This window comes from Lynx rufus, unplaced genomic scaffold, assembly GCF_022079265.1.
Source record: "Lynx rufus isolate CCGP_SWC_20201006 ecotype Redwood Valley unplaced genomic scaffold, mLynRuf1.p SCAF_19, whole genome shotgun sequence".
Taxonomy (NCBI): Eukaryota; Metazoa; Chordata; class Mammalia; order Carnivora; family Felidae; genus Lynx; species Lynx rufus.
In genome coordinates this window covers 14,918,406-14,931,776 of record NW_025814833.1, presented here as the reverse complement: position 1 = coordinate 14,931,776, position 13,371 = coordinate 14,918,406, and the positions used below count along the sequence as shown (strand labels likewise).

General features: G+C 47.5%; 1 protein-coding gene and 1 long non-coding RNA gene across 2 annotated transcripts in view; both read right to left on the bottom strand.

Annotated features, from left to right (window-relative positions):
- The window catches only part of LOC124513891 (uncharacterized), a 68,786-nt gene extending 64,464 nt beyond the window's left edge, over positions 1 to 4,322 (bottom strand). Inside the window, exon 1 of the long non-coding RNA XR_006962547.1 lies at positions 3,898 to 4,322. This is a non-coding gene — a long non-coding RNA (uncharacterized LOC124513891). The remainder of the gene's footprint in view (positions 1 to 3,897) is intronic.
- Positions 4,323 to 5,335: 1,013 nt separating this feature from the next.
- Positions 5,336 to 12,759, bottom strand: LOC124513887 (homeobox protein ESX1-like). Its single transcript, XM_047081893.1, has 5 exons — positions 12,678 to 12,759; positions 12,228 to 12,517; positions 11,950 to 12,071; positions 9,730 to 9,775; positions 5,336 to 5,739 (listed from the first exon to the last, which is right to left on the bottom strand). The coding sequence occupies exons 1-5, from the start codon at positions 12,757 to 12,759 to the stop codon at positions 5,368 to 5,370; spliced, it is 912 nt and encodes a 303-aa protein (XP_046937849.1). The 3' UTR covers positions 5,336 to 5,367.
- Positions 12,760 to 13,371: the final 612 nt, after the last annotated feature.

The window sequence follows — 13,371 nt, the reverse complement described above, 5'->3', positions numbered from 1 at the left end:
GCAAATCAAAACAACATGAGATATCACTTCACACCAGTCAAAATACCTAATATCAAAAAGTCAAGAAATAACTGGTGGTGAGGGTGTAGAGAAAAGGAAACCCTTGCGCACTGTTTGCGGAAATGTAAATTGGTGCATCCACTGTGGAAAACACTATGAAAGTTCCTCAAAGAACTAAAAATAGAAAATAGGTATGATCCAGGGGCGCCCGGGCAGCTCAGTCAGTTAAGGGTCTGACTCTTGATTTCGGCTCAGGTCACAATCTCACAGTCTGTGAGATCAAGCCCCGCATCAGGCTCTGTGTTGACAGCATGGGGCCTGCTTGGGATTCTCTCTCTCTCCTCTCTCTGCCTCTCCCACCTACTGGCGCGCTCTCTCTCTCAAAATAAATAAATAAAGATCAAAAGAAAAAGAAAATACCGCATAATCCAATAATTCCATTGCTGGTATATACAAAAGAATGTAAAACCACTCATTCAAGAAGATATATGGATTCCTATCTTTACTGCAGGATTATTTACAGAGGCAAGATATTGAAGCAACCTGTGTCCACTGATAGATGAATAAAGAAGATGTGAAATACACATTTTAATGGAATATCACTCAGCCATAAAAAAGAATGAAATTGGGGTCCCTGTGTGGCTCAGTGGGTTAAACATCTGAGTCCTGATTTGGGATCAGGTAATGATCTCATGGTTCAGGAGATCAAGCCCTGAGTCAGGCTGTATGACAGCACAGAGTTTGCTTGGGATTCTCTCTCTCCCCCTCTCTCTGCCCCTCCCCTGCTCATGCCCCCCCCCCTCAGCTCTCTCTCTCTCTGAAAATAAATAAAAATTTTAAAAGAATGAATTCTTGCCACTCACAAAAATATGGGTGGACCTTATGGGTATTATGCTGATTAAGATAAGTCAGAGAAAGACAAATACCGTATGATTTCACCTATATGTGGATTCTAAATAACAAATTCATAAACAAACCCAAAGATAAACCAGAAACAGACTTATAAACCCACAGAAAAAACTGGTGGTTGCCAGAGGAAAGGGGGTAAGGGATGGAATAGGCAAAATAGGTGAAGGGAATTAAGAGGAAGAAACTACTGGGCGCCTGGTTAAGTGCGTAACTTCGGCCCAGGTCATGATCTGGTGGTTCGTGAGTCTGAGCCCCACATTGAGCACTCTGCTGACAGCTGGGAGCCTGGAGCCTGCTTCAGATTCTGTGTCTCCCTCTCCCTCTGCCCCTCCCCAGCTCACATTCCGTCTCTCTCTCTCTCTCTCTCTCTCAAAAATAAATAAACATTTAAAAATTTTAAAAAAAGAGGAACTACCAGTTATAAAATAAATGTCACAGAGATGAAAGGTACAGCATAGAAAATATAGTCAATGATATTGTAATAATGTGTGGTGCCAGATGATAACTACACTTATGTGATGAGCATTACATAATGCATTATGTACAGAATTCTCCAATCACCAAGTTGTATACCTGAAACTAATAACATTGTATGTCAACTACTTCAATAAGCAAAAGGAAAAAAAAATTTTAATGAAAAAAGAAATTGAAGATGAAACAAATAGATATACTATGATCAGAGATTGGAAGAATTAATATGATTAAAATGTCTATAATACACAAAGCAACCCACAGCTTTAATGCCAACACTATGAAAATACCATAGTGTGTTTTGTTAAGTTTTATTTTAATTCCAGTATAGTTAACATACAGTGTTACGTTAGTTTCAGGTGTACAATATAATGATTCAACAATTACATACGCCACCCAGTGCTCAACGAGACAAGCGCAGTCTTTAATCCCCGTCACCTCTTTCGCCCATCCCTCCACCCACCTCCCCTCTGGTAACCAACAGTTTGTTCTTTACAGTTAACGGTCCATTTTTTGGCTTGTTTCCCTCTCTCTCTTTTTTTCCTTTGCTCATTCGGTTTGCTTCTTAAATTCTGCATATGAGCATATATATATAGCATTATGCTCCCCAGCTCCATCCATGTCATTGGGAATGGATTCACAGAATCAGAACAAATGAACCTAAAATTTCTTGGAACCACGAAAGAATCAGACTAGCCAAAGCAATCTTAAGAACGAATCTGGAGGTATCCCAATCCCAGATTTCAAACTATACTACAGAGCGATAGTAATTAAAGCAAAGTGGCAAAAACACAGGCACATAGGTCAATACAACATAACAGCCCAGAAATAAACCCAAGCTTATATGGTCAATTAATCGATCACAAAGGAGACAAGAACATACAACGGGGAAAAAAATAGTCTCTTCAATAAATGGTGCTGGGAAAATGAAAAGCTACATGCAAAGGAATAAAACTGGACCACTCTCTTGCACAATACACAAACATAAATTCAAAATAAATTAAAGCCCTAAATCTAAGATCTGAAACCATAAAACTCCTTTAAAAAAAACACAGTAAATTTACAGACGTCAGCCATAGCAGTATTTTTCTGGATATGTCTGTCTCCCCGGGCACCAGAAATAAAAGCAAAAATAAATAAATGGGACTACATCAAACTAAAAAGCTTTTGCACAGCAGTGGAAATCATCAACAACAAAAAAGGCAACCTCCAGAATACAGAAAATATTTGCAAATTGTATATCTCATAAGGGGTTAATATTCAAAATTTATAATCAACGCATATAACCCAACACCAAAACAAAAATCCAATCAAAAAAGGGAAGAGTGCCTAAATAAACATTTTTCTTAAAAAAAAAAACATGACCAATGGATACATTAAAGGATGTTCAATATCACTAAATATCAGAGAAATGCAGTCAAAACCACAATATCGCCTACCACCAGTCAGAATGCCCAGTGTCGCAAGCAGAAAAAACAAGTGATATATGGGTATGTGTAGGGAAGGGAAGCCTTGTGCACTGTTGGTGAGAATGTAAATTGATGCAGCCTCTATGGGAAACAGTGTGGAGGTTCCTCAAACACTAAAAATGCAATACAGTAATTCTACTTCTGGGCATTTACCCAAAAGAAAACAAAAACACTAATATGAAAAAATATATTCACTATTATGTTTATTGCACTATTATTTACAATAGCGAAGACAAGGAATCAATTTAAGTATCCCTCTATGGATGAATGGATAAAGAAAAGGTTGAATGTATACACAATGGAATATTTACTGAGCCATACTGAAGAATGAAACCTTACCAATTAGTGGCAACATGGATGGACGCAGAAGGTATTATGCTAAGTGAAATGTCACACAGAGAAACACAAATACCAGATGACTTCACTTTTAAGTGAAATCTTTAAAAAAAAAAATCCATGTACAAAACAAAGAGAATCAAAAATGTAGAGAACTAACGAAGTTGCTAGAAGGGAGGGGATGGGGGGATGGGCAAAATAGGTGAAGGGGAATAAGAGGTACAAACTTCCAGTTAAAAAATTAAATACGACTCCAGATGAAAAGTATAGATTATGAAATATACTTAATAATATGGCACTAATTTCGTATAGTGACAGATGGTTAACTACACCCCCATGGCTAGCATTTCCAAATGCGTATTATTGTCGAATCACTACGCTGTGAATGTGAAATTAATATTTTTTAGATCCAGTACACTTCAATTAAAATTTTTTGAAATAAAAAACAAAAAATATACACTCAAAATTAAAATAAAATGATAAATTAAATAAAAATAACGATAATATAGAATATAAAATGCACTGCGAAATACAAATACACAATGCACAAAATGACTACAATATATAACAAAGGCAAAGACGTTAAAATAGAAATCTGTAAAATAGAATATTATTAATACAATTTTTAAAATACCCAGTTTCCCTCCAGCGTCTGGCACTATTAAAATGCACAAATAAAAGAAATAGCGCGATTATCAACCAAGATACATACCAGAAGTGGTTTCAAAAATTGCTATTTACACGCAAGGATCCTGGGGTCAGAAACGACGATGGTGCCCAGACTGCTCCTGCAAACACACCTGCCCGGGGAGATGTAGGATGGGCTTGCGGAGCCTGGGTGGAGGGCCCACGGCTACAGACCCAGGCCGTCCAGGTCCCGGCAGGGAAGAAGAAGGTGAGTCACGGCGGCGGCTACGCAGACAGCCTGCGGCTTCGCAGCGCTGGGGGAGGGGCGGGGGGCGGAGGACCGGCCTCGATGGGAGCCTACGCTTCCGCCAACCCGAGGCCACGGCCTGGAACCATCGCCACCGCGGGGAGGGGGGGTGGGTGGTGGCCCCCGATATCAGATCCGGGAGATCTGCGACGCCCCGGCTCACAGACCCCGCTGCGGCGCCACAACCCAAACCTGGGGGACGGGGGGAGACATTTTGGGTGCACCGGCAAAACTCTTCCCCGGGGCCGGGGTCGTCCTGGCAACGAGAAGGGCTGTGTGTGCCAGTGTAAACAACCCGATCGGGCACCAGGTACACGGTACACGGTCTCGGTTCCGCAGGAGCCCCTCCGCCACCCCAAGTCCGAAGGGACAAAGACCCAGGTCCTTTCTCAGCTGCGGACTTGAAATGACCGCACGCGAGGACGGCGGGCCATAGGAAGGATTTCGCGGAAAGGTGCCCGGCAGCTGCGAGCTGGGGGCCGAGCGATGCCGGGCCCTGCACCCCTGGGGAGTGGGGGACAGGGGAGAGAGAGCGAGCCCAGCGCCGGCCTGGAAGGGGGTCTCGCCTCGCGGTGCCTCCGCAGGCGCCGGACCCTCCCGCTGGAAGGCCGCGCGGCCCGGTCTGGTCCGCCCGCGGGGCAGGCGCCGGACGCAACTTGGAGAGCACCAGATGCACACCCGGCTGCCGCTTCTCCGGGAGCTGTGAGTAGCCCCTTCCGAGTTTCCCTGCCAGTGCTCGGTTGTGCCCCAGCTCCTCGGGGCGACTGGGGCCCAGCCCCGCCCGGAAGCCCGCCGGTCCCTCCTTAGGGGCTGACGCCACCCGGTCCTGCACCTCTGCGGGGTCGGGCTTGCGCGCGGGGCGGGAGGACGGGGTGGCCGAGGAGAGGGTGGGTCTCTGTAACCCTGCCCCGGGCACGTGGGCACCTTCGGGGATGTGCCTGGCCTGCCGATGGTGGCTCAGGGACAGTACTGCGTGAGAGCAGGTGTCCTCGCCTTTCCCTATGAATGGCATTGCCCATGCAACTGACTGACCCCACACCACACGCAAAAACAATTGTAGAGAATTCACAACTTTATTGAAAATGTAAAAAGTGCCCTAAAATAGAGGGTCAGTGAATTTGACTTCTCTTTAATACATTCAGCACACATTGAATGAACTATTTTTTATGGCAACAGATACAGAAACTTGAATCTGGCTCAAAAACACCTCAGAAAAAAACTGCCAGATCCCATTCTTTGGGAAAACGATTAAGGAAGAACCACGGGTGGTACCGCACCAGGATGGGCCATAGGAGGACAGCCATAGCGAGGGAAAGGTGGAGGGCAGCCACAGTGACGAAACAGTGGAGGGCAGCCACAGGGAGGGAAAGGTGGATGCAACCAGGGAGGAGGAGGCGGGAACATAGGAGGAAAGGGTGGCATGGGCGGGCGAGGTGGCCCAGGCGGCATCATTGGCTCCTGAGGCATCCACATACAATCTGGCCCCCGATTGAAGATGCCACGGTATGGTCCACCCACGTTAAAGTTGAAAGGGGGGACCATGGCCATGGGAGGCATGTTTCTGTACCTCAGTGCCCTCTGCTGTCTTCTCAACTTGGCCCTCCTATTCTTAAACCAAACCTTCAATCAGAGAGAAAAAAGGATCATTTTAGTATGTTGAGCATTGAATGTCATACATGAAAAAAAAAAAAAACAAAACAAAAAACCCAGCAGGCTACTCTCTACACCCTCAGGGTTTTAAACTGCACCAGGGAAGCTACTTCCTTGTTGCTAAATTATCCTAGGAAAGTTAGCACCGAGGGGTCTCCCTTCAGCTCACCCTCAGACGGCACCCACTATGTGCCAGGCTGTGGCTTGGCTTATTGCTTTCACTCTGTCCTCCCACCTTGCGTATTATTTTTCCCCACCCTGACAAACAGGTGTAGCTGAGGAATGGCACTCCGTCCCTGCTGTCACTCTTACACGTGCTGGGCTGTGTCCTGACAGCTGGCCCTCAGCTGTCCAGCTGCCACTGACTCCTAATCACTAGGCTAGCGTCACCCTGCTTGTGGGGAAGCTCAGCATAAAGCCCTGCTGGGGCGACAACCCCCAGTTTGCAAAGCCCGTCTTCAATGTGCAGTAAATAATCCACAGGCACGTGTGGGATTTTGAAACCAAAGGTTTCTTTGAAGGATGACTAAAGGCTCACTCATTTTCTGAAACCTCTTCATAGTTGAAGGATGGTACTGTGAGCGAGGCTTGGGCTTGGAGGGCCCAGGAGCCTGTGGCTTGTCTTGCTGGGACACAAGTTAAGCTGAAGCACCGGACAGCACCTGGATGTTTTACACTTCGGGGGCAACGAAGGTTTAGCCTGACTAGGACCACATTTACTCAAGTTCTCAAAATCTCTGCCCAGCCAACAGTTCGGGGGCAGAGAGGCACACCGCCGTTGTCCACTCTGCACCCTCCACCCTGCCCCACCCTCCAGACTTCCCTGGGCTCAGCACCCGGTCAGCGCCCTCTGCTCTGGCTACAGTTCCAGGACCCTGGACAGGAGCCACTGCTGCCCAGCAGGGCAGGGCCCCCTGAGCCCCTCTCCTCCACCAGGAGAGCCCCATCCCATCCCTTCTTCTCCTTCCTTTTTTGAGTCGAAGCATAGCTGACAATACAATATTATAGTAGTTTCAGGTGGACAGCACAGTGATTCGTCATTCCTCTACCTTACAAAATGCTCACCACGATCAGTGTAATCACCGTCATCACCATACAAAGTCATTGCTGTATTTTGACTATATTCCTTCTGCTGTACTTTTCATCCCCGGGACTGATTTACTACATGACTGGAACTTGGCGCCTCCTAATGCACTTCACTTATCTTGCCCGTCCCTCTCCCCCTACCCCGCAACCTCCAGTCTCCTCTGTATTACAGTCTGCTTCTGTTTTGTCTGTTTGGTAAGATTCCACACATAAGTGAAATCATATGGTATTCTTAAGGCAACAAGGCGAAACTGACACTTTAGGAAGACAGCTAAGCATGTGGGAGAGGAGTCACAAAATGGCTCCTCCTGCCTATCTGCCAGCTATGAACAGTACAAAAAACAAAACACCTGTCCTTTGGACTCCACTGTCCTTTCCACATCGTATTAATGGAATTCCTTTGTATTTAATATTTGTAGACATTCCCAGTTGGCAAAGGTTACTTGAGACTAAGGGCCTCTACTCTCTCTGTTGCCTCATTTTCCCTCTCCCAGCTTAGAGGTTACTCGGTCTTTCTGCTGCTTGAATATGAAAAGTCTAAAGAAACCAGTGCTGGGAGCTCCTTTTGGGGATCCAAGTTTACCAGAGGCCAAGTCTACACAAGTGCAAAGCAGCGTAACTGAGGTAGACACTGATACTAGTTCCACATACCTAACACTGGGTTATCAAAACAACTTTTTTTTTTTTTTTTTAATTTTTTTTTCAACGTTTATTTATTTTTGGGACAGAGAGAGACAGAGCATGAACGGGGGAGGGGCAGAGAGAGACGGAGACACAGAATCGGAAACAGGCTCCAGGCTCCGAGCCATCAGCCCAGAGCCCAACGCGGGGCTCGAACTCCCGGACCGCGAGATCGTGACCTGGCTGAAGTCGGACGCTTAACCGACTGCGCCACCCAGGCGCCCAAACAACTCTTAACTGTACTCGCAAAATGGTCGAGGGGACACCCATTAAAATGTTCTTCACACAAACGCTTTATGTTCTCAGTTATATGTGGAATCTAAAAAAAAGCTCAACAAACTCATGGAGCAACATCGGATCTGTGAGTGCTAGAAGGGTGGGTGGAGGAAGGGCCTAGAGTCGGTCACAAGGTAAAAATTGCCACTTTTGAGATAAATACGTACCAGGAAGATAATGTAACATAAGGACTAGACTTAACACTGCCACGTGGTACGTATGGCAGTTAAGAGATTCAATTTTCTTAATGTTTGTTTATTTTTGAGAGAGAGCGCGAGCAGGCGAGGCCGGAGAGGCAGACAGAGAGGGAGACAGAGGATCCCAAGAGGGCTCCACGCTGACAGCGGCAAGCTGGGAGCCCCCTTCCTGCCCTTGTGCCCCCTGTCTCTCCCTCTCTCAAAATAAATAAGTACACTTAAAAACAGAAAAAGAAGACCAAAATCTCAGGTGTCAGACATTCCTCGAAGGACCATTCGCTAATGCGTTTGGTACTCTCACAAATTGGAACGTGAGTGATATCCCCAAATAATTCTCCCCTTACCCTCCACCTCTTAGACTGGCTTCCCCCTTTGTTGAGTTGATGCAACCTTGTTTGAAATTGTTGTTTGAGTTTATTTTGTCTTGGACAGATTTCAGAGGTTGCGACTCCCCCCCCCCCCCCACGTCTACCATAATGCACAATCTACTCTTTAACTATGTTTTCAGGCTGACAGATCAAAGAATTCTGGGAAATTAAAGTGGAGGCCTGCCACTCTCCACACCCCTTTACCAAACACTTAAAAGCAATAGCTCCGAATTGGAATTAATTAAATTTAAAAATGTTGAAATAAAATAATTTTTTCATTAAAAAATAAAACTGCCTTACTCCAAATCCTAGAGTAACAAATCATAGATGTTAAAAAACAAACAAAACACAAAACAAAACAAAAGGAAACCAACAACAGGAGACCCAGGTACTTTAACTAAAAGCAGTAAGCAGTGAAAATAAAAAACATTTTTGAAATTTTTAAATAAAATTTAAAAAATAAATCAAACGAATTTTATAATTAAAAAATAAAATTGCTTTAGTCTGGATCCTAGAGCAAAAGATCACATTCAAAAGGAAAACCACCACATAGGGCGCCTGGGTGGCTCAGTTGGTTAAGCGTCCAGCTCTTGATTTCTGCTCAGGTCATTATCTCAGGGTTCGGGAAATTAAGTCCCCGTGTCAGGCTCTGTGCTAACAGCTCAGCCCCTGCTTGGGATTCTCTCTCTGCCCCTCTCCTGCTCGCACAGACTCTCTCTCTCTCTCTCAAAATAAATAAACTTAAAAAAGGAATATACGTGCAATATACTACATATTTTTTATATGTACATTTATATATTAAGTGTATTTCTGCTTTAGATAAATATAAGCATTATTCCATGAATTAAATGTATTGTATATCTTATATAATTTATATTTACTACATTACACACATATTTTTGTATTTATAATATATATAAACTACATATATAGTTATATTAGCACGTAAATATATATTGCACATAAAAATCAGTATACTATACATGTGACATATAATTATAAAAATATGTGTATTATAAGTCTACTTTAGTGACCTATGAAAGTACATACAGTAAGGTGTAGCTTAGACAAAGGTGTATATATGTGTGTATGCAAGGGATACTATCCTATACCAATTTTTTCATTCCTTTAGGAAATCATGTTCCCTCTGGTAATGGGCAATTTCCAAAACCTGGGCTTTATGTATCCCACCTTCCCCTCCGCGAGACCCAAAAGTTCAACACTTATTTCCCAAATCTAAAAAAGGCAACGAAAACACAGAAACGTGAGAAAGTCTATGACCAAGGTGCCCCAAATCCTGAAACAGGTTTAAAATGGCTCCCAGCAAAATTGTTTTTTTCGGGTTTACTCACCTGCACTCTGGCTACAGGCACATTCATGAATCTCGAAAGTTCCTGGCTGAGGGGAGAAAAATCGCAAGGATCAGTATGTGGAGTTGGCCGTGAGTTAAAATACAGCATTTTTCATTCATCTTTTGAAAAATTGTTTTCGGGGAGATGTCAGTGACATTTTATGAACCAGTTTCTGCACTAGGAAAAGTCACGCCATTTCAGGATTTACAGTGAGGTTCAGTTGACAAAGAATTTAAGGGAAGCCAAGTCTTGGTGGGTAAAGGAGGCACAGTCCCCAAGAACACGTGACATTCTAATTCAGTTTCTTTTAGTGTTATCAACACCAAAATGAAAAAGAATCTGACTGAGGAACTATCTGTGTGGACTTTCAGTCATTGCTCTTACCCAATTTATGGGTTAAATTAGAGCCCTAAGGGGCGCCTGGGTGGCTCAGTTGGTTGAATGTCCGACTTCGGCTCAGGTCATGATCTCTCGGTCGGTGAGTTCCAGCCCCGTGTCCGGCTCTATGCTGACAGCTCAGAGCCCGGAGCCTGTTTCAGATTCTGTGTCTCCCTCTCTCTCTGCCCCTCCCCCGTTCATGCTCTGTCTCTCTCTGTCTCAAAAATAAATAAACGTTAAAAAATTTTTTTTAATAAAAAAATAATAAATTAGAGCCCTAAAACAACATGCGTTCTCTCTCTCTCTCTCTCTCTCTCTCTCTCTGTCTCTCCCCTCCCCTCCCATCCCGTCCCCTCCCCCATCTCTCTTTATCTATCAGTAATGAACCCAGTTAAGAGTACATGCCCACTAGAGGCTAAAGGATGGCACAAACTGCTGTTTATTCCTTGGTCGTGCTTTGTTACATTTTTCTATCACTAACTTCCCCCCTGCCATCCACCATCCACCCCCCAACACACACACCACACACACACACACACACACACACACACACACACTTCCCCCCCCCCCCACTATTCTATAAGGGGTAGGTAGCTTGAGGCTTCCTTTGAGGGCAGTTTTTCCGTCGGCACGATTTAATTTTAATTTTTTTCAATTTTATTATTTTTTCTTTTCTTTTTTTAAATGTTTATTTATATTTGAGACAGCACCACGTGCAAGCGTGGAAGGGGTGAACAGGGAGGGAGACAGAATCCAAAGCATTTCAGGCAAAGTCAGAGGTGGGGCTGGAATCCCAGAACGCTGAGAGATCTCTCGACCTGACGAAGTGGGACGCTCAACCACTGAGCCACCCAGGCGCCCGATTTACGGTTTTCGTAAGTAGGCTACGGGTCCAAAATGGGGCTTGAACTCACGACTCGAGATCGAAATTCATATGCTCTACGGACTGAGCCAGCCGCGCCCCTTTTCTTCTTCTTTAAATTTTAATTTATTTTTAAAGACCTCTAGCAAAGTTTAAGGGAATGCAGAACAGTCACTACTCGAGACCGTTTTCCGGCGCACTATTTAAAAATATCCAAATCAGGGCAGGGCCGACTGGCGGGTTCGGTTGCAGGAGCCTGTGACTCTCGACGTCAAGGGTCATGAGTTCCAGCCCCACGTTGGGTGTATTTAAAATACATAAATTGGGATTACTTTAGTGAGTTGGGATCACCTCAAATACGTAAATAATTTAAAAATAACACTAAAATTTAAAAATAACACTAAAAACCGGTGCAGAAATAATCCACAAGGAGCAGATTTATCACCATTTTAAGCAAAGGCGGGATCCTACTAGCCCGTTTGCTCCCGCGTCTCAGACTTCTCGCCCTCTCCCCTTCCCCCCCGCCCCCCCCCCCTCGCTTCTAGTAGGACTTTCTAGGACTTTCTTCTATTAGCCGCAGCGGACAGTTTCCCGGCTCCAGATGTTCCACTCCACCTGAACGTCCCCCTTGGTCCCCACCCGCAGAGCCCTCAGCTCCCGCCTAAACCAAGGGAGGCGCGGGACCGGCAGCCTCGAGGGCCCGGTGGGTTTTACTTCAGCCACGAGGAGAGAGACACGTGACAAGCCTCCGCGCCGCCACCCCCCCCCACTCGCCGCCACCCCCCCCCACTCGCCGCCGTCCCGTTCCCGCCGTCGCTCCCCCCCCCCCGCCAGTCTCCGCCGCGGTCCCCCCAACGCCCTAGTCCGCGTCCCTTCCCCCCCCCCCGCCTCCCCGCCCCCCCCCCCGCGCGCCGTCCCCCGCCAACCCCAGCCACTCCCCCCGAACCCCGCACCGGCGTCCAGCGCAGAAGCCCACTTACCGCACGGTGGTGCTGGGATACTGGGTGTAGTTGAACAAGTTCTCCATATGGCGCACCTGCAGCTGGGTGAACACGAAGCGGGGGCCCGCCGGCTGCCTCCCTCCTGGAGCGGGAGCCGGAGCCTGAGCCGGAGCCGGAGCCGGAGCCTGAGCCGGAGCCTGAGCCTGAGCCTGAGCCTGAGCCTGAGCCGGAGCCGCAGCCGCAGCCGCAGCCGCAGCCGCAGCCGCAGCCGCAGCCGCAGCCGCAGCCTCAGCCTCAGCCGCAGCCTCAGCCGCAGCCGCGGCGGGGGGCAACTGCTCCTCCTGCTTCGGCTCCACTGGCTCCAACTGCCGTGGGCTGCGGCCGCAGCCCACATCGCGGGTTTCGCAGCCCGGGGGCCACGGATATCCAGCGCCCACGTTGCCGGCCCCTTCTCTGCCATTGCTGTGGCCATAACCAGCACCGTCGTCGCCGCTGTCTTCTTCCTCCTTGATTCGTATGCCTGCCGCCTGCTGCTCAGGTGCGAACTCGGCCCTGGCTTTCTCCGCCTCTCCGTTTCTGGTAAGCGACATCGTCACTTGCTTGCTTTCTGCAAAAGAAGAAATCCAGAGACAGATATCAGCATCAGAGCCCGGGCTGTGGGGAGGAGACCAGGGGAGGCATCTGAGGGGTGGCCAGACCGCTCCCCTCGCCCAGGGACCCTTCATTTCTGGGGCGTGGCGAAGACGCTGGTCCCGACGGGCACAGACCACGCAGCTCTTCCCGGTCCTCGTCGACTCCCAGGCTGGGGAAGTCCGTGACTTCGCGCTTGAATTGGTTGAAAGGATCCATGGTTTCCCTCTGCCGTCCTGTGTGGATCTGCGTCTGGGTCTGCTGGATCGCTGGGTCACACGTGAAGCGGTGGCTACGCTGCCGTGCCGTCGAGTTCAGTTACCCAGCGTCCCGCTAGGCGCTTTATATATACCGCCCTTTAGTGGGGGTTGGGCTCGCCGAGGTGCGCATGCGGCTGGGCTTGGGCACCAAGTGGGCGGGTGCTCCTGCCAAGAGGGCTGGGGTGGGGAGCACTTGCTCTCAGGCATCGGAGGGGACTATGGGTAACCAGAGCTGGCGGCTTCGGTTGTAGCTTAGCTCGTGTCCCCCAAACTGGCGGCATGTCTCCCCCACTCCCGAGCAAGGGGCTGTGCGGCATTTTGTTTGCCTATTTCCGTAGGGTGAGAGACAGACCTCACCCTAGGTCTGGAGACCTGGCAGAAAAGTTGGGACAATCTCTCTTGGGCCAGCCCCACCCCCACCCCCCAACCTCTGGACCTAGCAGCCGGTACTAAGCAGGGAATAGTCATCAAACGAATGTGATCAGCTCTGAGGTGGCACACTCTGAGTTTTTTCAGCGAGATGCTGAAGTTAGAGCCCGCCAAACTCCCGGGTACCCGGGAACAGGAGCTG